Source organism: Triticum dicoccoides, chromosome 7A (genome assembly GCF_002162155.2).
Source record: "Triticum dicoccoides isolate Atlit2015 ecotype Zavitan chromosome 7A, WEW_v2.0, whole genome shotgun sequence".
Classification (NCBI taxonomy): Eukaryota; Viridiplantae; Streptophyta; class Magnoliopsida; order Poales; family Poaceae; genus Triticum; species Triticum dicoccoides.
Window position 1 is genome coordinate 714,730,265 of NC_041392.1, and position 23,891 is coordinate 714,754,155.

Genomic DNA, 23,891 nt, shown 5'->3' on the forward strand with positions numbered 1-23,891 from the left:
CCCTGTCAATTGCAAAGGCGGGGACGAGAGGATATTACTATCACCTCTTTACCCCTATATCCCAACCTTTACAATGACATTAACATGCACCATGGCCATACATGGCGGATATGCTGAGTAGGGGCCCTTCACAACATTAACGGAGGTTATCAAATCAAACATTCAATAGAGGATCTCATATCTCTATAAGCGTCCAACACCTATACATATTAGGGTTTACCCATAATCCTGAGAATTAAGGGGATTGCTCAGACATGGAGATAACAAGCATTATATGAATGGCGGTGACAAACATGAATGATAGATCAAGCAATCCTCTAGGGTTCGATATTACAATGAAATGGAGATGAGATGGCAGTGAAGATGGTGATGGAGATGGTTGACGCCGGCATCTCCTTGTACGTGGTGTTGCTGATGGCGATATTCTCCTTGCTGATTTTCCCTTCGAACCCCTTAAGGCTAGGCCCTCACATTGAGGGACACAACGAGGCTGCCTCACCACCACCGCCATGACCGACAGGATCAGAAATGACCCAACATGCCAAGTTCAGCAAGAGGTGTTTGGTAACAATGCACACACCAGCTACCTCAGCTGCATATACCGAAATAAGAACGAAATGCGTTTTTCCTGAATGAAAACAGCAATTTGAAAGGCTCACCGAACAACAAAGAAAGCAGATCTGCGAAGGGCCCCTCTGTTTCTCTCCCGGCCAACTCGACTCCACCGCCGTCCACGGTCCACCCACCGTGCCGCCGCCGGGCCTCCCCCTACCCCGACGGCTCTCTGGAGCCTCGGCTCGACGTCGGAGCGGTGAGCCCCAGGTCAACATCGTCGCCCAGGACCCCGTTCTCTCCCGCCGATTGCTCGGTCGTCGTCGCCGCCGCCGGCACCACAGGTTCGGCCTCCGTAATCGCGTTACTGCATACGCCCAGCATCCACCGATGCGGCGATTTGCATTTCCGAGCATTATGATGCCCCCATTGCTAGGTAGGATGTTCATGGTCCGGTTTCAGCTTTTATCCCCAACGGCCAACGCCATCCTGATTCCTGAACATGTCATACATGAAAACACGCATTTTCCCGTTCCTGAAAAAGTTCCATCTCAACCGGAGGCAGATCCTTCCGCATTTGAGTCTAGGAACGGCCTTAGCCCATCTTCTACCGTACTAGTTTGTCAAGCTATGGTACCCTTGCTTCTTTCTTTTTCTTTTTACAGCATGTCCTGCTCTTGTTTTAGTCTCACATTGTTACCAAATGGCGCGCAGGAAGCCGGGCACTTGTCTGCATTGCAATGCCTTGTACTAGTATCTACAAAAAGTTGCTACGTTGTTGTGCGTGGCGAATAGAGTGGCTCCTACACGAACTTGTCATGAAGTTGTGTGTCCATGGCTTCAGCAGGGATGGGCTTGTGCATTCTATTCTTGCTATTGTGCTGACGGACTGAGTGAGTGAGTGGTGTAGCATTTATCTGAGCTAATAACTGGCTGGCTAATTATAGAACATTCTGAACGTTGCCTCTTTTCTCCCTCCCAGTCAGTTTAATAATAGATAGAGGGGTCAGTCCCTTGCTGGCTAATTATAGGAACATTCTAAACACTGTCATTCCCCTCATCTCTGTCAGTTTTCCCCAGAGCAAAGCAGTCTCTCGATCCATCTGGACCCAATCCCTCTTTGCTGGTAAGGAAATCTGTCATGCTTGGATCGCTGTTCGTTCGATTCGCTCTCTTGTTCTCTCTGCTGTGAACAATTAAATCTGTTTTCCTTCGAAGATCAATCAATCCCAGTCGACGCCATCCCATCCCATGCCCCAGTTTTGCAACTTCAATACTACCTGACCGGGTTTTGTTCACGTTTTTTTCATTTTCTTTTTTTAGTTTTTTATTCACAATTCCTGGGTAGAAATAGTACCATCCAGGGGCGGTGCCAGGACCTCCAGATCAGAATGTCAAATGCATCTTAGAATTTTAAGCTTCTCCTCTTGTTGATCATCGCCCTTTTCTTTTCTTTTTAGAGTAACAGGGAGATCACGTCCCCTGTTCCATTATGCATGATTACTTGTCCTAGTCCTGACTATGTTGCTTGTCACGCATCTATAGGTGTTTGATCACAGGTTGAAATGGACCCTCCAGTTGCCGATCCTGGACCAACCAAGGATGAAGGTCAGCAACACATATCAGAATGACGAACGTTGTTTATCAACTTTAAGTCACTGATGGTGACTCCAAGTTATATGTTTGCAGGTGTTGGATCTAAGGGTGAAATGGATCTTCCAGTTGCCAATCGTGGACCGGTGAGGGATGAAGGTCAGCTTCTCCAGTGCCCATATTGTGATTCCGAAGCAATGCACAAACTAGCGCAATTCTTGCTCCCTGGTTTGGCTGCGGTCTGTGTCGACGGTACGACGGGTGATCTGTTCAGGAGCCCGTCTGCTGTTGCTGTTGACCTCAGGCAAGAAATGGTGGACTACGTTACACAAAGAAGTGAAACGTTCATAGCTGATACTCTCATTGAATCGGAGGTGGAACAAAACGCTGAGAATCAAATGCCAGATGACCCTTATGAGGTCATATCAATCTTCATGGATGATTTCAGTCGCACGAAGAGGAACATCATTGGCCATGTCTCTGGGTGGTTGTTGAGCGACAGCCGCGAAGATAAGATCGATGATTTTGTCCAGGAAATGGATATGACCCGCTTCTGGCCACTAGAAAGGAGAGAAGGGATCGCCGAGGTCCTCCTCAAGAATGTGGACATTAAAACTAAGTTCCACTGCCCTGAGAAATATGAAAACGAGGAACGTCTTGCTGATCACAAGGCACAGTGTAGCTTCAGGCCTGTCACTTGCCCGAACGATGGATGCCGAGCGAAAGTTTCTGTCCGGTGCATGCAGGATCATGATGCAGCTTGTCTCTTCAAGATCCTTCAGTGTGAGCAGAACTGCGAGAAACGGCTTCTGAGGCGTGATATGGATAGACATTGTGTTACTGTCTGCCCCATGAGGCCCATGAAGTGCCCTTTCGGCTGTGATTCTTCGTTCCCTGAACATAACCTCGAGGAGCACTGTTCAGAGAGTCTCCAGCAGCACCTGCTTAAGGTCCTTCAGGTGATTCACAAGAAAGGTTTGACGGCTGATCAGCTGAACGACCGTGCTCTAGAGCTGGAGAAGGTTAGGCTTTTGATCTTGCAATTTGCAAAGTGTAACATATCTTTCTTCACTGCCCTCTTATTTGCATTTTGTGTTGTCATAAATAAATATATATCTTTGAAACAAATGAATAGACTGAACATGTGTTATTACTAAAATGATCTGTACTTTCTGCAGTCTGAAGTTCGTGGTAAACTGGCTAAAGCTCGGGATGCAAGATCTCTTACTAATATTGTGAAGGATCTTGAAGCAAAGAAGACACCACCAAGTTGATTAGCTTGAAGGATCTAATATATGCCAGAAATGTGAGCTGGATATTGGCATGGATTAGTTGCAGAGTTGTTTCCACACAAAGTATATAGAGAAGTAACCTAAAATTTGAGTCTTTCTGTCACATCTTTTATTTTTCGTTATGATTTGCAGACAATCAGTTAGGTTTTTCCTGCGTGTTTTTGTTTGAACGGAAATCGATCCAGTTTTTTTAGATGTATTTTTTTTCCATTATTGATGTATATTTGCAATTTTTGTTTCTATGTAACAAGAAGTACATGAGATGATTATGTATTTTCCTGAACAAACAGTTCTATGCTTGTTTAGAGCTTGGAGTGTGTGTTCTAGTTCCTGGTGGTCATTTGGAAACATAATTGATATTTCGTTCCCTATTACATTTTCTACATCAGCCCCATTTGCAGAAGCTCGTGATCATTCAACCAAAAACTGCAGCACCAGCCCACCCACAAGGGTTTTTGCCACAGGGCCGATGCCCAGCCAAACATTCAAAATGCATCTTCATGCCATATGAATCCTGTTATGGTAGGTTGCTCAGTTTGATATGGAGGCATTGTCCATGAAAGGTGGTAAACTAGTCTCTGGGATGCAGTGTTTTTCCTCCTGTACTGATTTGTAGCTCATGTTGTTGACACTGGTGGGAAAAAATAACGGACTCACTGTAATGCTTATGTACCCTTTTGGGAACTGTCGGATAGATCATATTGACATCCGATATATGTATTTTCCAAACTTATTTATTAGTCTGTTGAAAATTTGACAGTGGAATAAAATGGAAAATATTTGTACTTCATTCATGGTTTCTTGAGTTGTTTGGAGGGCAATTCTTGGTTTGTAGCCTAAGGTTTTCATGCCATAACACCTCAGACATGTGTTTGGTTCATTGTTATAGTTGTGGCTTTGCCACAATTCCTGAACTATATAGTTCACATGCTAATTAATACTAGAATTCTTGCCAAATCTTGTGGTGAACATTTTGTTCGCCACACTTTGCGTAAGAACCGCCGTGCCAAAGTTAGTCATCAACTAAACACAGTCTGAAAAACAGGGGACATGCCAAACTTTGATATGTGGCCTATGAGTAGTTTGATCGATTATGTTTTTGTTAAGTTTTTTCGCGTTGTCCAATGCAAATTTTTTGTTACAATTCTCAATTACAATATGTTATAAAAGCATAACAAAAAAGGGCATACCACAAAAGGAAATCTTAAAGACAAATCCAATGCGAAAAATTTCCAAACAGGCAAGTGCTATCCTTTGAATAGATGAAGAAGAATATTACCAAAAATCAGCATATTTCGCTTACAAAAATGTAGGACCACTTCAGCCGCTAGCATAGAGACGTACTCCCTCCGTCACGGTTTAGAAGGCGCGATTGGAAATTCTCTGGGACCTAGGTGGTTATCTATTGGTTGTGAGATGGGCTAAAAAATAGCATTCACACTACACATGCATATAGAAATAATATATATCGAAGTACTAATTAGCTACTAGAAATAAATGCAATGCGTCTTAAACCTTGTCTATTGTGGAAACAAATTTAACTGTGCCTTCTAAACTGTGACGGAGGGAGTAGAATAAACTTTTTCCTCCGACTTTCAATTTCCTTTTGAAATTTAATAGATTATAATAGAGTAAATAAATGTGTTGTATCTGGGCAAAAAATAAATATGATAAGTGCCACATGTGTCGCACAAAGGCATTCGGTCCAAACGCCTTAATCACCATTGGATCAATTAGCATATGAATATTGAAACAAAACAAGCGCCCACACGTGTGGCACCTAAGAGCATCTACAACCACTCCGCGCCCGGGTGCATCCGCGGACACTGACTGGTCAAGCCTCAGATAATGCAATTCACATTCGGATACCTCAAATTAGAAACCTCAAATCCATATTACTTGCAACGTAGTGATCTTTAAGCGGAGCTCGTCCAGTCGGCGACTCGCCGTGGCCATGCCCTGACGGCCGGTTGTGTTCCCTAGAGTATTGGTCCGGTCGCCGGCAAGGTAGAGTAGGGCATGGGACACGAGCCAGCTGAGGGGACTCAAGGCGTCGTCGTCTCCCATGCCCTACTATTCCTTGTCGGAGCCCGAAACCCGTTGGGTGCCGGTGGACGTTAGATCGATGATGGATCCGTCCTGGGACGAGCCGGCGACATCCACCACGTCGTGGTTTGCGGCGCCCTGAGTGGTGCATCATATGGGGCGCCGGAGAATGTGACTCCACCTCGCCAACGTCCACCGGCGCGAGCGCTGCCGCTACCTTCAGCTCCTGCTGCCCGCCGTGCACCTCGCCAACGTCCACCGGCGCGAGCGCTGCCTCTACCTCCAGCTCCTGCTGCCGCGCACGGCGGGCATACCTCGCCATGGATGTTTGCGTTGGACAACACCCATGATGCGTCCATGGCTTCAGCGTGCCAACAGAGGGGTTGCATGTCCACCACCATGTTCGAACGTCAAACGGACCACATCGCCTCTAGTGAGGCCGCGACAGCTGCCCTAGCATCAGATCCATGCGCCATTTGTTGAGGAACGCAATAATTTCAAAAAAATTCCTACGCACACGCAAGATCATGGTGATGCATAGCAACGAGAGGGGAGAGTGTTGTCTACGTACCCTCGTAGACCGCAACGGAAGCGTTGACGCAAGTAGAGGAAGTAGTCGTACGTCTTCCCGATCCGACCGATCCAAGCACCGTTACTCCGGCACCTCCGAGTTCTTAGCACACGTACAGCTCGATGACGCTCCCCGGGCTCCGATCCAGCAAAGCTTCGGGGATGAGTTCCGTCAGCACAACGGCATGGTGACGATGATGATGTTCTACCGACGCAGGGCTTCGCCTAAACACTACAACGATATGATCGAGGTGGAATATGGTGGCAGGGGGCACCGCACACGGCTAAGGAACGATCACGTGGATCAACTTGTGTGTCTAGAGGTGCCCCCTGCCCCCGTATATAAAGGATCCAAGGGGAGGGGGTGCGGCCGGCCATAGGAGGCGCGCGGGAGGAGTCCTACTCCTACCGGGAGTAGGACTCCCCTCCCAATCCTTGTCCAACTAGGAGAGGTGGAGGGAGAATAGGAAAGGGGGGCGCCGCCCCTCCCTCCTTGTCCAATTCGGACTAGGGGGAGAGGGGGCGCGTGGCCTGCCCTGGCAACCCCTTCCTCTTCTCCACATTGGGCCCATGAGGCCCATTAACCCCCCGGGGGGTTCCGGTAATCCCCCGGTGCTCCGGTTTTATCCGATACTTCTCCGGAACCCTTCCGGTGTCCGAATATAGTCATCCAATATATCAATCTTTATGTCTCGACCATTTCGAGACTCCTCGTCATGTCCGTGATCACATCCGGGACTCCGAACTAACTTCGGTACATCAAAATGCATAAACTCATAATAACTGTCATCGTAACGTTAAGCGTGCGGACCCTACGGTTCGAGAACAATGTAGACATGACTGAGACACATCTCCGGTCAATAACCAATAGCGGGACCTGGATGCCCATATTGGCTCCTACATATTCTACGAAGATCTTTATGGGTCATACCGCATAACTTCATACGTTGTTCCCTTTGTCATCGGTATGTTACTTGCCCGAGATTCGATCGTCGGTATCCAATACCTAGCTCAATCTCGTTACCGGCAAGTCTCTTTACTCGTTCCGTAATACATCATCCCGCAACTAACTCATTAGTTGCAATGCTTGCAAGGCTTATGTGATGTGCATTACCAAGAGGGCCCAGAGATACCTCTCCGACAATCGGAGTGACAAATCCTATTCTTGAAATACGCCAACCCAACATCTACCATTGGAGACACCTGTAGAGCTCCTTTATAATCACCCAGTTACGTTGTGACGTTTGGTAGCACACAAAGTGTTCCTCCGGCAAACGGGAGTTGCATAATCTCATAGTCATAGGAACATGTATAAGTCATGAAGAAAGCAATGGCAACATACTAAACGATCGGGTGCTAAGCTAATGGAATGGGTCATGTCAATCAGATCATTCAACTAATGATGTGACCTCGTTAATCAAATAACAACACTTTGTTTATGGTTAGGAAACATAACCATCTTTGATTAACGAGCTAGTCAAGTAGAGGCATACTAGTGACACTAAGTTTGTCTATGTATTCACACATGTATTATGTTTCCAGTTAATACAATTCTAGCATGAATAATAAACATTTATCATGATATAAGAAAATAAATAATAACTTTATTATTGCCTCTAGAGCATATTTCCTTCAGTCTCCCACTTGCACTAGAGTCAATAATCTAGATTACACAGTAATGATTCTAACACCCATGGAGCCTTGGTGCTGATCATGTTTTGCTCGTGGAAGAGGCTTAGTCAATGGGTCTGGAACATTCAGATCCGTATGTATCTTGCAAATCTCTATGTCTCCCACCTGGACTAGATCCCGGATGGAATTGAAGCGTCTCTTGATGTGCTTGGTTCTCTTGTGAAATCTGGATTCCTTTGCCTAGGCAATTGCACCAGTATTGTCACAAAAGATTTTCATTGGACCCGATGCACTAGGTATAACACCTAGATCGGATATGAACTCCTTCATCCAGACTCCTTCGTTCGCTGCTTCCGAAGCAGCTATGTACTCCGCTTCACATGTAGATCCTGCTACGACGCTTTGTTTAGAACTGCACCAACTGACAGCTCCACCGTTTAATGTAAACACGTATCCGGTTTGCGATTTAGAATCATCCGGATCAGTGTCAAAGCTTGCATCAACGTAACCTTTTACGGTGAGCTCTTTGTCACCTCCATATACGAGAAACATATCCTTAGTCCTTTTCAGGTATTTCAGGATGTTCTTGACCGCTGTCCAGTGATCCACTCCTGGATTACTTTGGTACCTCCCTGCTAAGCTTATAGCAAGACACACATCAGATCTGGTACATAGCATTGCATACATGATAGAGCCTATGGCTGAAGCATAGGAAACATCTTTCATTTTCTCTCTATCTTCTGCAATGGTCGGGCATTGAGTCTGACTCAACTTCACACCTTGTAACACAGGCAAGAACCCTTTCTTCGCCTGATCCATTTTGAACTTTTTCAAAATTTTGTCAAGGTATGTGCTTTGTGAAAGTCCAATTAAGCGTCTTGATCTATCTCTATAGATCTTTATGCCTAATATGTAAGCAGCTTCACCGAGGTCTTTCATTGAAAAACTCTTATTCAAGTATCCCTTTATGCTATCCAGAAATTCTATATCATTTCCGATCAGTAATATGTCATCCACATATAATATCAGAAATGCTACAGAGCTCCCACTCACTTTCTTGTAAATACAGGCTTCTCCGAAAGTCTGTATAAAACCAAATGCTTTGATCACACTATCAAAGCGTTTATTCCAACTCCGAGAGGCTTGCACCAGTCCATAAATGGATCGCTGGAGCTTGCACACTTTGTTAGCTCCCTTTGGATCGACAAAACCTTCTGGTTGCATCATATACAACTCTTCTTCCAGAAATCCATTCAGGAATGCAGTTTTGACATCCATCTGCCAAATTTCATAATCATAAAATGCGGCAATTGCTAACATGATTCGGACAGACTTAAGCATCGCTACAGGTGAGAAGGTCTCATCGTAGTCAACCCCTTGAACTTGTCGAAAACCTTTTGCGACAAGTCGAGCTTTGTAGACAGTAATATTACCGTCAGCGTCAGTCTTCTTCTTGAAGATCCATTTATTCTCAATTGCTTGCCGATCATCGGGCAAGTCAACCAAAGTCCATACTTTGTTCTCATACATGGATGCCATCTCAGATTTCATGGCTTCAAGCCATTTTGCGGAATCTGGGCTCACCATCGCTTCTTCATAGTTCGTAGGTTCATCATGATCTAGTAGCATGACTTCCAGAACTGGATTACCGTACCACTCTGACACGGATCTCACTCTGGTTGATCTACGAGGTTCAGTAGTATCTTGTTCTGAAGTTTCATGATCATTATCATTAACTTCCTCACTTATTGGTGTAGGTGTCGCAGAAACAGTTTTCTGTGATGTACTACTTTCCAATAAGGGAGCAGGTACAGTTACCTCGTCAAGTTCTACTTTCCTCCCACTCACTTCTTTCGAGAGAAACTCCTTCTCCAGAAATTTTCCGAATTTAGCAACAAAAGTCTTGCCTTCGGATCTGTGATAGAAGGTGTATCCAATAGTTTCCTTTGGATATCCTATGAAGACACACTTCTCCGATTTGGGTTCGAGCTTATCAGGTTGAAGCTTTTTCACAAAAGCATCGCAGCCCCAAACTTTCAGAAACGACAACTTTGGTTTCTTGCCAAACCACAGTTCATAAGGCGTCGTCTCAACGGATTTTGATGGTGCCCTATTTAACGTGAATGCGGCCGTCTCTAGAGCGTATCCCCAAAACGATAGTGGTAAATCAGTAAGAGACATCATAGATAGCACCATATCTAGTAAAGTACGATTACAACGTTCGGACACACCATTACGTTGTGGTGTTCTGGGTGGCGTGAGTTGCAAAACTATTCCACAATTTTTCAAATGTACACCAAACTCGTAACTCAAATATTCTCCTCCACGATCAGATCATAGAAACTTTATTTTCTTGTTACGATGATTTTCAACTTCACACTGAAATTCTTTGAACTTTTCAAATGTTTCAGACTTATGTTTCATTAAGTAGATATACCCATATCTGCTTAAGTCATCTGTGAAGGTGAGAAAATAACGATATCCGCCATGAGCCTCAACATTCATCGAACCACATACATCTGTATGTATGATTTCCAACAAATCTGTTGCTCTCTCCATAGTACCGGAGAACGGCGTTTTAGTCATCTTGCCCATGAGGCATGGTTCGCAAGTACCAAGTGATTCATAATCAAGTGGTTCCAAAAGTCCATCAGTACGGAGTTTCTTCATGCGCTTTACACCGATATGACCTAAACAGCAGTGCCACAAATAAGTTGCACTATCATTATCAACTCTGCATCTTTTGGCTTCTACATTATGAATATGTGTATCACTACTATCGAGATTCAACAAGAATAGACCACTCTTCAAGGGTGCATGACCAAAAAAGATATTACTCATATAAATAGAACAACCATTATTCTCTGATTTAAATGAATAACCGTTTCGCATTAAACAAGATCCAGATATAATGTTCATGCTCAACGCTGGCACCAAATAACAATTATTTAGGTCTAATACTAATCCCGAAGGTAGATGTAGAGGTAGCGTGCCGACCGCGATCACATCGACTTTGGAACCATTTCCTACGTGCATCGTCACCTCGTCCTTTGCCAGTGTTCGCTTAATCCGTAGTCCCTGTTTCGAGTTGCAAATATTAGCAACAGAACCAGTATCAAATACCCAGGTGCTACTGCGAGCTCTAGTAAGGTACACATCAATAACATGTATATCACATATACCTTTGTTCACCTTGCCATCCTTCTTATCCGCCAAATACTTGGGGCAGTTCCGCTTCCAGTGACCAGTCTGCTTGCAGTAGAAGCACTCAGTTTCAGGCTTAGGTCCAGACTTGGGTTTCTTCTCTTGAGCAGCAACTTGCTTGCCGTTCTTCTTGAAGTTCCCCTTCTTCTTCCCTTTGCCCTTTTTCTTGAAACTAGTGGTCTTGTTGACCATCAACACTTGATGCTCCTTTTTGATTTCTACCTCCGCAGCTTTCAGCATTGTGAAGAGCTCGGGAATAGTCTTGTTCATCCCTTGCATATTATAGTTCATCACGAAGCTCTTGTAGCTTGGTGGCAGTGATTGGAGAATTCTGTCAATGACGCAATCATCTGGAAGATTAACTCCCATCTGAATCAAGTGATTATTATACCCAAAAATTTTGAGTATATGCTCACTAACAGAACTGTTCTCCTCCATCTTGCAGCTATAGAACTTATTGGAGACTTCATATCTCTCAATGCGGGCATTTGCTTGAAATATTAACTTCAACTCCTGGAACATCTCATATGCTCCATGATGTTCAAAACGTCGTTGAAGTCCCGATTCTAAGCCGTAAAGCATGGCACACTGAACTATCGAGTAGTCATCAGCTTTGCTCTGCCAGACGTTCATAACATCTGGTGTTGCTCCAGCAGCAGGCCTGGCACCCAGCGGTGCTTCCAGGACGTAATTCTTCTGAGCAGCAATGAGGATAATCCTCAAGTTACGGACCCAGTCCGTGTAATTGCTACCATCATCTTTCAACTTTGCTTTCTCAAAGAACGCATTAGAATTCAACGGAACAACAGCACGAGCCATCTATCTACAATCAAACATAAACAAGCAAGATACTATCAGGTACTAAGTTCATGATAAGTTTAAGGTCAATTAATCAAATTACTTAAGAACTCCCACTTAGATAGACATCCCTCTAATCCTCTAAGTGATTACGTAATCCAAATCAACTAAACCATGTCCGATCATCACGTGAGATGGAGTAGTTTCATTGGTGAACATCACTATGTTGATCATATCTACTATATGATTCACGCTCGACCTTTTGGTCTCCGTGTTCCGAGGCCATATCTGTATATGCTTGGCTCGTCAAGTATAACCTGAGTATTCCGCGTGTGCAACTGTTTTGCACCCGTTGTATTTGAACGTAGAGCCTATCACACCCGATCATCACGTGGTGTCTCAGCACGAAGAACTTTCGCAACGGTGCATACTCAGGGAGAACACTTCTTGATAATTTAGTGAGAGATCATCTTATAATGCTACCGTCAATCAAAGCAAGATAAGATGCATAAAAGATAAACATCACATGCAATCAATATAAGTGATATGATATGGCCATCATCATCTTGTGCCTGTGATCTCCATCTCCGAAGCACCGTCATGATCACCATCGTCACCAGCGCGACACCTTGATCTCCATCGTAGCATCGTTGTCGTCTCGCCAATCTTATGCTTCCACGACTATCGCTACCGCTTAGTGATAAAGTAAAGCATTACATCGCGATTGCATTGCATACAATAAAGCGACAACCATATGGCTCCTGCCAGTTGCCGATAACTTGGTTACAAAACATGATCATCTCATACAATAAAATTTAGCATCATGTCTTGACCATATCACATCACAACATGCCCTGCAAAAACAAGTTAGACGTCCTCTACTTTGTTGTTGCAAGTTTTACGTGGCTGCTACGGGCTTAAGCAAGAACCAATCTCACCTACGCATCAAAACCACAACGATAGTTTGTCAAGTTGATGCCGTTTTAACCTTCGCAAGGATCGGGCGTAGCCACACTTGGTTCAACTAAAGTTGGAGAAACAGTCACCCGCAAGCCACCTATGTGCAAAGCACGTCGGGAGAACCGGTCTCGCGTAAGCGTACGCGTAATGTTGGTCCGGGCCGCTTCATCCAACAATACCACCGAACCAAAGTATGACATGCTGGTAGGCAGTATGACTTATATCGCCCACAACTCACTTGTGTTTTACTCGTGCATATAACATCAAACCATAAAACCTAGGCTCGGATGCCACTGTTGGGGAACACAGTAATTTCAAAAAAATTCCTACGCACACGCAAGATCATGGTGATGCATAGCAACGAGAGGGGAGAGTGTTGTCTACGTACCCTCGTAGACCGCAACGGAAGCATTGACGCAACATAGAGGAAGTAGTCGTACGTCTTCCCTATCCGACCGATCCAAGCACCGTTACTCCGGCACCTCCGAGTTCTTAGCACACGTACAGCTCGATGACGCTCCCCGGGCTCCGATCCAGCAAAGCTTCGGGGATGAGTTCCGTCAGCACAATGGCGTGGTGACGATGATGATGTTCTACCGACGCAGGGCTTCGCCTAAGCACTACAACGATATGATCGAGGTGGAATATGGTGGCAGGGGGCACCGCACACGGCTAAGGAACGATCACGTGGATCAACTTGTGTGTCTAGAGGTGCCCCCTGCCCCCGTATATAAAGGATCCAAGGGGAGGGGGTGCGGCCGGCCATAGGAGGCGTGCGGGAGGAGTCCTACTCCTACCGGGAGTAGGACTCCCCTCCCAATCCTTGTCCAACTAGGAGAGGTGGAGGGAGAATAGGAAAGGGGGGGCGCCGCCCCTCCCTCCTTGTCCAATTCGGACTAGGGGAGAGGGGGTGCGCGGCCTGCCCTAGCAGCCCCTTCCTCTTCTCCACATTGGGCCCATGAGGCCCATTAACCCCCCGGGGGGTTCCGGTAATCCCCCGGTGCTCCGGTTTTATCCGATACTTCTCCGGAACCCTTCCGGTGTCCGAATATAGTCATCCAATATATCAATCTTTATGTCTCGACCATTTCGAGACTCCTCGTCATGTCCGTGATCACATCTGGGACTCCGAACTAACTTCAGTACATCAAAATGCATAAACTCATAATAACTGTCATCGTAACGTTATGCGTGCGGACCCTACGGTTCGAGAACAATGTAGACATGACTGAGACACATCTCCGGTCAATAACCAATAGCGGGACCTGGATGCCCATATTGGCTCCTACATATTCTATGAAGATCTTTATCGGTCAGACCGCATAACTACATACGTTATTCCCTTTGTCATCGGTATGTTACTTGCCCGAGATTCGATCGTCGGTATCCAATACCTAGTTCAATCTCGTTACCGGCAAGTCTCTTTACTCGTTCCGTAATACATCATCCCGCAACTAACTCATTAGTTGCAATGCTTGCAAGGCTTATGTGATGTCCATTACCGAGAGGGCCCAGAGATACCTCTCCGACAATCGGAGTGACAAATCCTATTCTCGAAATACGCCAACCCAACATCTACCATTGGAGACACCTGTAGAGCTCCTTTATAATCACCCAGTTACGTTGTGACGTTTGGTAGCACACAAAGTGTTCCTCCGGCAAACGGGAGTTGCATAATCTCATAGTCATAGGAACATGTATAAGTCATGAAGAAAGCAATAGCAACATACTAAACGATCGGGTGCTAAGCTAATGGAATGGGTCGTGTCAATCAGATCATTCAACTAATGATGTGGCCTCGTTAATCAAATAACAACACTTTGTTTATGGTTAGGAAACATAACCATCTTTGATTAACGAGCTAGTCAAGTAGAGGCATACTAGTGACACTAAGTTTGTCTATGTATTCACACATGTATTATGTTTCCGGTTAATACAATTCTAGCATGAATAATAAACATTTATCATGATATAAGGAAATAAATAATAACTTTATTATTGCCTCTAGGGCATATTTCCTTCACCATTTGGGCGGACGGAATGGATTCCCGATGGAAGGAATCTGAGCGCCGCCGTGCATGGGCCTCCTCCCGGGAGCGGCGGAGCGCAAGCCGAATGACCATCTCCTCTCCTTGGGGCCACGTGGGATAAGCTCGGGTCGGTGGATCTGGAGGTGAAGGACTAGGATCGCTGCCCGCCATGCCAGAGACGGCCGGACACCGCTGGAGAAGAGCTTGGGTGGAGGAGGGGAGTGGAGTCAAGTGGCTAGGGTTTGGTCTGACCAACGGATGGGGAGTAATATATGTGGGGTCGGGTGGGCCAGTGTGGGCCGTATATGACGTGGCGAGTGTGTCCGGGCGTGCCCATGCGCCCCCATATTCGCCCCATATTTGGGCTTGATATGAGGGGTGCCGGTGAGTCCGAGCGTTTGAGGCCCGTTTGAGATGTCCGGTTGGGTCGAAATTCCATGACCGGTCAGTGTCCGGGCGGCACGCCCGGACATTTGAGAAGGGTTTGGGATGCCCGGTTGTAGATGCTCTAAGGCTTCGTGCCACAGGTTTCCCCTTCCCGTTAACATATGCATGCATATAAAGAAGAAAGAGATGATGGCAGCATGAATCTTTTTGTTCTTTCAAACTTTAAAATGTTTTATCCCTTATATAAAAAGCTGATTAAAATTCTGTTTTCACCATTTAATTCACCATGATGAGATGTTCAAAATTCGATCACATATTGGTGCACTTCGCCAACTTTTGTTGGGGCAAAAGTTACCATGTCTATAGCACAAAAATTGCCACGTGTTTACACTACAGTTACCATGTGTTGTTTTAACCATCTTTTCTCCTAGTTTTAAAGCAACCATTGCATTTCAACTACTTTTCACTCATCGGGCGAGGGTTCTGGTAAGCTACAGCGATGACCCGTGGACCCCGAGAAGATATGGGGGGTGATGCGCGCCATGGCGGGCTCCTGGGACGCAAATGCGTCAAGGAGATTCTCAGGTGCGTCCTGACGTGTGGTGGCAGGGAGAGAGGGGTTGTGGGTCGGGTGGAGAGGCCGACAGTGTGGTGCTGCGCCCACGGCGACTCTTTTTTCTTTCCATGGCAAATATACTAAACACGCCTATCACCCATGGCAAACTCTTTTCCCTTTTTTGTCCAATGCAATTATTTTTTTTCATGGCAATTTAAGATGTGTTCTTGCGATGGCAAATAAACATGTGTACTTCATGGATCACTGAAATGTTTAGTAGTTCATCACGGCAATTTTATTATTTTGACCATTGCAAATTTTGTTTTTTGGCCATGACAATTAATTTTTTGGTATGAACCATGGAAAATTTAGTGCATGGGTCATGGCAAATTTGAGTAATCCACCATGGAATTTTAGTATTTTTACCATGGCAATTTTAGTACTTTGGCCATCGCTACTATTATTTTTCTATGAACCATGGAAAATTTAGTGCATGGATCATGACAAATTTGAGTAATTCACCATGGCAAATCTAGTTTACGGTTCATGGCAACTTTTAGTTATTGACCATGACATTGTTTTAGTAATTGATGACAATATTTTTAGTTATAAACCATGTCAATTTGTAGCTTTTATAAGATTAGGGCAAGTGAAGTCTACACATCACGACAATTTTATCTTTTTCGTACATGGCAAAATTTATTTCATTTGTAACATGTTAAATTTTACTTTAAACTTAGAATAAAAAACAGTCGAAACATATCATGGCAACTTCGGTGCAAACACCATGGCAACTTTTGACCCAATAAAGAAGTCATCAAACAACACCGTCACTTCAAGTCACACCCAAGGCTCTCTTCGACACCATTGAGGTACCATCTAAGGTCAATGCAACCGATGGTCCAATTGTGATCTAAGTCAACCATGCACCACCGAGCGGTGTGAAACGGAGTATGGGCCTATCATCCAAGATATTTTTAAGCAACAAAACAAGAAGTTTGGTCAGAAGCATTTCACATTATTTCATTGCTACAAAGAAATTTCCAGCAATAAGAAGTGCATTAGGAGAAACTCAAATACAATACGAAAGAGATCAAAATTAATTACACCCATTGAAGATGTTGACAAGGAGGATAAAAATCCCAACAAAAGACCGGATGATAACAAGTATGCGAAAGAGAGACATAAAAGAGGAGTATTCGGCGACACATACAAAGAAGAGTTTGTGATGATTGAGAGCAAGAAAGCCTTGGAGGCGAACGAAAGAAACAGAAGGCGACAAGATGAGTTGGAGGAGAAGAAATGCAGGTCAAAGGTTGCGGCCGAAGAGAGGAAGTTGAAAGCGGAGGAGCGTATTATACTAAATATTTTTACTTATTGTATACTATCACTAGCCTTATGTTTCCGTTGATACACCTAACAATCTTGGCAAGTTATTAAATATATGTGACAACATTTCACACATATATTTATATTATAACTCAAAATTGATCATTATATATACATGTCAAACTCTTATCAGTACACATACAAAAGTAGAATGGTGGAACTCCACTTTTTCTTCATGTTTTTGTAAATTTGTTTTAAAAAAATTCATTGAATTAATCTAAATCTTGGCCAAATCACATTCACCTAAGCTGTAATTTGTGTCACTTAGATGCACTATAGTGTGTTTATATGTTTTGTGTCTGTTTTTAGTATCTTTAAATATCATGATCAAGATTTTGTGACAACGTACAAGTCCAAAACAAATATCATAAAATAGGTTTGCAGAGTAGGTTTATCTAGTTTAGGTGTACCTAAGAGAACAATTGAAAAGCGTATGAGGTTTAAATGTTGTCCTTGAATTATTCTCGCGCCGTCAAATCCACATTGCTTGTTTTATCATGGTTAAATATTTCGTACTTCTCCTTAGGCCTCATTCGGCAAGCCAGTGTTGACATGGTTTGTAGACTTTTTGCGGGGCCAGGCACAAATAGTTTGATGTTTGGAATGAAACACTGGATCAAGGTGTTGTCTAGGTAACTGAAATTTAAGTTTTCTGTATCCGCAATATCATGTTCCAGCAATTATGATGTTCCAAGAAACTAAGATGTTGCCTTGCCTCAACTAATTCCAGCCATCTATCATCCAAAGACCGAGGGTGATAGATTAATTGTAATCGTTAATTTTTAAATACCATGTTTTCTAAACAATTGGATTATTAGTTGATTGTAAACGACTATTAATTTACAATATTACCATATGTGCCCACTAAAAAAGTATTTCAGTAGAAAGAGGACTTTGACTGGAAGACAATTCAAGGAAATTGGCTCATGTAATCCAGTACCCCTAGGGCTTGAAATACCCCTCTCCCAACAAATCCTTGGGGACTATGACAGTATGACTAGTTACTTAGCGGTCATAGGTGCTATGTCCAAGCTGATAGCATGATTCAAACTTCAAATATCGCCTTTACACATATGTGAACGTGTTTCAATACAAATGAGATCAACATAATTATTTAGTCGATCAAATAATGAGGTATTAGAAACTAATAAGTTACCAGCTTATATCACTGCCGATCATGGAGTTGTAACTTGAGAAGTATCTTTTCACTGGTCAATCAATAAGGGAATATATGCCGAACTAGGAGATTCGGCTGCAAAACATATCTTCTTTTTTCTTTTCTTTTTTTGCGATGAAAAACATATCTTCTTCGGAGGGCCATAACAATGGGCTGCACTGTTCCCGAATTTCTAAGCCAGATCACTCACACTCTCACATAATTGAAGGTTCCATCAGTCAATCAGTGCATCGTCATGGGAAACTTTAACCAGCTCAGCTAGCCAATACACCATGCGAACACCGATCGAATTCTGCCTCGCAAAAAGGAAAACAAAAAAGAACACGATCGAATTATTGAGTATCATTCGCAGCAGAGCAACCACCAGTCAACGAGCAAGTTTTTCTTTCTTTTCAAGTTCCTTTTTTTTTGAGAACTGGGCCTAGCCCCCAGGAGCCCATCAGTAGCCACAAGTCCAACACGAAACAGGCCCACGTCCCAGCAGCCCGTAAGCTGCATCAGCAGCATCCTCTTGTCTTGTTTAGTACCACATCGACGCCACAAGAAGATTAGAGGAGGAGGGCTGGCTACATTAAGACCCCTAGGTGCGACATTGCAACATACTTACCTGGACGGGGTCGACGGTTGATCAAGAAGGATCGTGGCCTAGATCAATGGCTCGCATTGCACTTGGTGAGTGTGTTGATCTACCATCTTCCCAAGTGGGAGAATGGATGTCATAATTTGTGGTAGAGGGGGTACGCGTTCGCGTGGCCCCTGCCAAATCAAAAATGTAAAATTTAGTGATCTTGCTTTACTACTTGACTTGATTATTATTTTCTACTTTTTGAAATTTTGATTTGATAATTATTTTCCTCCTGGATTTTTAGTTCAAACAAGAGGCAATTTGAATGGAAGAAAATGGGCAAAATGCAGCACCCATCCCAGACACATTCCATATTTAGCAGGACTGTGGGTTGCACTGCTCTCATGTTTCCCAGCCAGATCCTCACACTCTCACATAACTGAAGGCTTTATCAGTCAATCGGTCCATGACCATCAGAAAATGTTCAGTCAGCGGCACAGAAGCTTGAAAAAAAAAGAAATAAAATTCAGAGTAACCTATGGCGATTACATAAACACAACCGTTTTAGCAGTGTGTCTGCGTCCATGACATGTTCCACGAGTAAGCTCTCTCACAGATGAATAATAAAATGAAATGAAATCAGCCTCACAGATAAGATAGACAGACTTGTTATGGTATATTGCTATGGTATTGGTATTGATCGCTACCACTGTACCAGTCTTGTTCCCCTTTATAGCAACGGTTACGCCAGTGGATGCATCTTTCAGTTTTGTGTATGGAGGCTAATCTGTAGCTGAGTTCCTGATCTAGTGCTGCTGCTTTCGGAAAATGTTGCGTAGCCTCCTATCTGGATAATATTGATGCATTTCCTATCTGTAACTTCTTTATGTGACAGTTTCTTATGTGGATAATATTGATGCACGAGGCTAAGGTTCTGGCTTGAGCGGTGGTTAAATGTCGGCGCACCAGAACTTGATCAAATTATGCACCAAAAAGAATTGCTGGATGGACGATGGATCAGACACCTACCTGGACTACTACCACTGTTCAGTTTACCAAGGCGTGGAATGATGCGTGAATGCATATCCCGGGTTCAGTTGGTCCAAGGGCGGCCAGGATTGTGTTTCCTGGAAATGGACTGCAAATGGCGAGCTCTCCTCGGCGTCCGCTACTCCGCCTACCCCTTGCAGTTGGAGGGATGCTGTCGACCTGCTTCTCGGCATCTTTTGTCGTTGGGAGCGCACTTGCTGGTTAGGTGTCTTTGAGGGCTCATGCTAAACCATTGTAGGCTACCAGCAACCTTGGGCGACCAACACAGGTAACTCTGTCATCCCCAACAAGAAAGAAAGGTTGGTGCAATCTATTTGGTGGAAAGAAAGAAACGAGAGGATTTTCCATAGCAGAGTTTCTTCGGTAAATTCAGTTTTTCCATCTTGTCATGGACAAGATCACACTATGGAAGGTGGCCAGCCGTCCCAAGATACTAACTGAGTAGCCACATAGTTGAGTCAGTTATCTCCAAGATTCCGTCGATGAGCATCCTCGGCGAAATTTATGCAAATCCTGGGAATCCCTGGAGTCGACTGTCAGGCTTCTGAAACAATATGCTATGTGAAAATAAGCAGCGAGATGGCCAAAAATAGAAAGAAAAAAAACAAAGCGAGGAATCAGTACAGTGATCTGCATCTATATGTATGAAAAACACTAGGGGCAGACCAGTTGACCATCTGAAAATTTTAGTTTGCTAGTGGTTCTCAAGTTGCCTTGTTTGGATCTGGAATACAAGGAATGAGGTCCGTCAATGCTGCGGCACAAATCTAATACAAGCATATCACAAAAAAAAATTGTAATACAACCGTCAAAGTTGTATAAATACAAGTGGTCAGAGCTTTTCTTATGGTTAGAATTTTGTGCTTGTGTTGTGTCGAATTTTGTTTTTCAAATCCGACTCGGACACGATTCCTTTTGCCTCCTCTCATCATATCTAACCTGAAGATCAGTCATCGACACACGCACACGCACCCAGCCATCCATCCTTCTCGATCTTAGCCATGGATGCATCAACACAATCCATATGGGGTGATCGCCATCGGAGGAGACCGAGGCGTGGTGGCGTGGGTCGGCTCGAGCATCGCATCCTCCTCTATGACATGCTCTCTGGGAGCCCCATGATCCACGGCCCCATCAGCCTGCTGCCGCCGATGCCTCCCAGTAAGGGGGTTCGAGACCGGCGACCCACATGGCAGCCGGGACGTGGCTGTCGTCGTCCGCTCCATTAGGTTCACCTATCTTTAAGATTTTGAATTGTGTTGATCTCCTTGGCAGGCTCCTCTCAATTTAAGATAATAAAATATTGATTTTACATGGAGTGTCATGTTAGTTTGGAGCTAAGATTCGAGTAAACCGCGGGCCAAAACTCAGAAATAAATTGCTTCATGTTCAGATGCATGGAAAAAAAATCTAGTTCCGTTGCCCCATTACTATATGGTTTAGATCCAGTGACCGATTGCCAACAAATTTAAGCTACTTTTTTGTTAAGTTGTTCTAATTTCTTAAGTTGATTTGATGGTTACTAAAAAATAATATTTATCTTATATTCTTATAACATAAAATATATTGAAAATTTATTAATAATGTATTAATATTACAATTAATAGAAAAAAAGATTTGGCATGTTGCTTTCTCCTATTTGGCATATTACAATTAATAGAAAAAAAGATTTGGCATTATTAATAAACTATTTATTAATAATGCGTTGTAGATGCCCTTAGCAGACAGGGAGAGGGAGAGGGAGGGATGGAGGGAGAGTGAAGCAATATAATATGCTGACAACGGTTATTACTATAGTGCTACTTCCTCTATTCCATAATGTAGTGCATATTTTTTTTTCAAAAGTCAAATATTACAAACTTTGACCATGTCTATAGGCAAAAATATGTACACTAAAAATACCAAATGCATATCTTTGGATACATCATCAATTATATTTTCATATTGTATAAATAGTTTTCTCTGCAAACATGGTCAAATTTTGCTTAATTTTGCTTTTTCAGAAAATCTATACACACTACATGATGGAACGGAGGGAGTATTGTACAACACCACAATTTTACGTCTTACATTTATTATCTGATACGGCTGCAAATAAAATAGCTCCGATAACAAGTGCTAGCTGCTATGCAACTTCCATTATTGCAGGATCATATCATTTCAGCTCGATTGTCTCAAGTCGAGGCTCATCTTTTCCTCCATGTTATGCTCGTCAGCAAACAGGAGGTGTGCATCTCTACCGTTGTATCTCGTACTAATGCCCGTTGGCCATGTCTTTGAGTAGGATATGCCAAGCCTAAAGACAGATACAGAACATTCCTAGATTCCACTACCTATAACGCTATCCTTTGGTTCTCTATGCAGCCAAACTGTCAGGTCAACTATCACCAAGGTTCTATCTAGAAGAGCATTATTGGCATACTCATGCAGATCAAGCAAATCCCTGAATGTGTTATCTGTTGGGCTTCTTGTGGCAAACATCTCAAGCAGCAGTATGCCGAAACTATAAATATCACCAGGTGCAAGTGAATCCGTGGATGTGTCATCTGTTGGGCTTCTCCCAGCAAACATCTCAAGCAGCAATATGCCAAAACTATAAATATCACCAGGTGTTCAGATCAAAATGCCTTCCCTATACTCTGGAGTTATGCAAAAAGTTATGTGGTTACCACGCCATATTTGAATGAAAAGTAAAAGATGATATTATAAGTGTTTCAGTCACCTAGACCAACATAGCCTATGAAACCTCTAATACCGGTCGAGCTATATGAAACTTGCATCCCTTCCTTGTAATTTCATGAAGGATCCTTGATAAGTCGATGTCTCCAACTCGGGCGCTCATGTCTTCCGCAAGAAGAATTGCTTGGCTTAAGATCACAATGGATTACATGTGGTTGACAGAGGAGGTGATGATGTTCAACTGCATCCATGATATCGCCAGCAATATCCAGCCCGTGAGCAAGGCTGAACGTGTTGCTTCTAGTTAGTTTTTGACACTTCGGTTGAATCCAACCATCTAAGTACCATTAGACATAAACTCAAAACCATTGCCTTAAACTCTCGACCTTCAGTATCAAAACTTGAGCAACATGTTATGATCTTTATTAGATAATGGTCCCATATCCTTCTCATGGCCTCACATTCAACCTGAAAACTCTTGTAAGATCCGAGTTGCTGAAGATCAAATACACTTATAAACTGCACTGTAACTTCCTCTCCCAAGCATACTAGCTTCTGAAAACCCATTAGTTCATATAAATAGCGCTTGTTATGGATTCTTTCATGAAGAATAACTGGAAGTGACAGCAAGATTGCTCTAGCTATTGCTAAAAAAATTAAAAGAGACTTTGGCGACCTTTTTTTGTTCTTGTTTAAGGGTCTAGTGGAGCATGGAGCCAAGTGAAACCGAGGTGCGCCACCACACAAATTGATATTTCCAGCAACTGCTATGTAAGTAATGTTTCTAAAAACACTTCCGTGTGGCACCTCGCCTTGCAAACTACTGAAGGATACATCTAATTGGACAATGTTGCAGATTCTGTAGAATTGTCGATATTACCATGTTAAGTTGTTGTGTGCTAGGTACAGTTCCTGCAGGTTTCCAATATTACCAAGGGCACCATGAATATTACCAAAGAACTTATTCACAATAGATCCAGGCAATTTTCCACCGAAAGAGTAGCCTCCTAGTGTCAACCACTCTAGATTTTTTTTTTTGAAAAGAAGGATGACCCCCGGCCTCTGCATCTGCCAAAGAGGTGATCAATTCCCACCCCTTGTTGTCATTTGTTTCAAGCTTATTGTCAATGAAGTCTAGATACTCGAGAGGTCTCTTAGATTCTCAAATGTGGGAGGCACATACCCACTAAATCTATTATGCCCGAGGCCAAGTGTTCCGAGGAAAGATATATTGGATATTGAGGAAGGGGTGGTTCCTGCGAAGTGATTATCACCCAAGCCAAGATATTTCAGTTTGGGGAACTTGTTGCCGATATCATCTGGAATGTTTCCGCATAAAAAATATTTGACCTTACGTCAAATGCTTAGCGAGGACCAGTTGTAGAGAGAAGGTGGGACCATAAGAGAGAGG

General features: G+C 43.6%; 1 protein-coding gene and 1 non-coding gene across 3 annotated transcripts; both read left to right on the forward strand.

The window, feature by feature from the left end:
* Nucleotides 1–677: 677 nt before the first annotated feature.
* Nucleotides 678–3,750, forward strand: LOC119334483. 2 transcript variants are annotated; one of them, XM_037607042.1, is made up of 4 exons: nucleotides 678–896; nucleotides 2,098–2,160; nucleotides 2,242–3,167; nucleotides 3,324–3,750. In XM_037607042.1, exons 2-4 carry the CDS (start codon nucleotides 2,118–2,120, stop codon nucleotides 3,417–3,419), a joined length of 1,065 nt encoding a protein of 354 aa, XP_037462939.1. In that variant the 5' UTR covers nucleotides 678–896; nucleotides 2,098–2,117; the 3' UTR covers nucleotides 3,420–3,750. The 2 variants fall into 2 exon arrangements, with proteins under 2 accessions (XP_037462939.1, XP_037462940.1); XM_037607043.1 differs by lacking the exon at nucleotides 678–896 and adding an exon at nucleotides 1,509–1,678.
* Nucleotides 3,751–18,785: 15,035 nt separating this feature from the next.
* LOC119334977 lies at nucleotides 18,786–18,946 on the forward strand. Its single transcript, XR_005161670.1, has one exon. It is a non-coding gene; the product is annotated as a U1 spliceosomal RNA (small nuclear RNA).
* The last annotated feature ends 4,945 nt before the right edge of the window (nucleotides 18,947–23,891 follow it).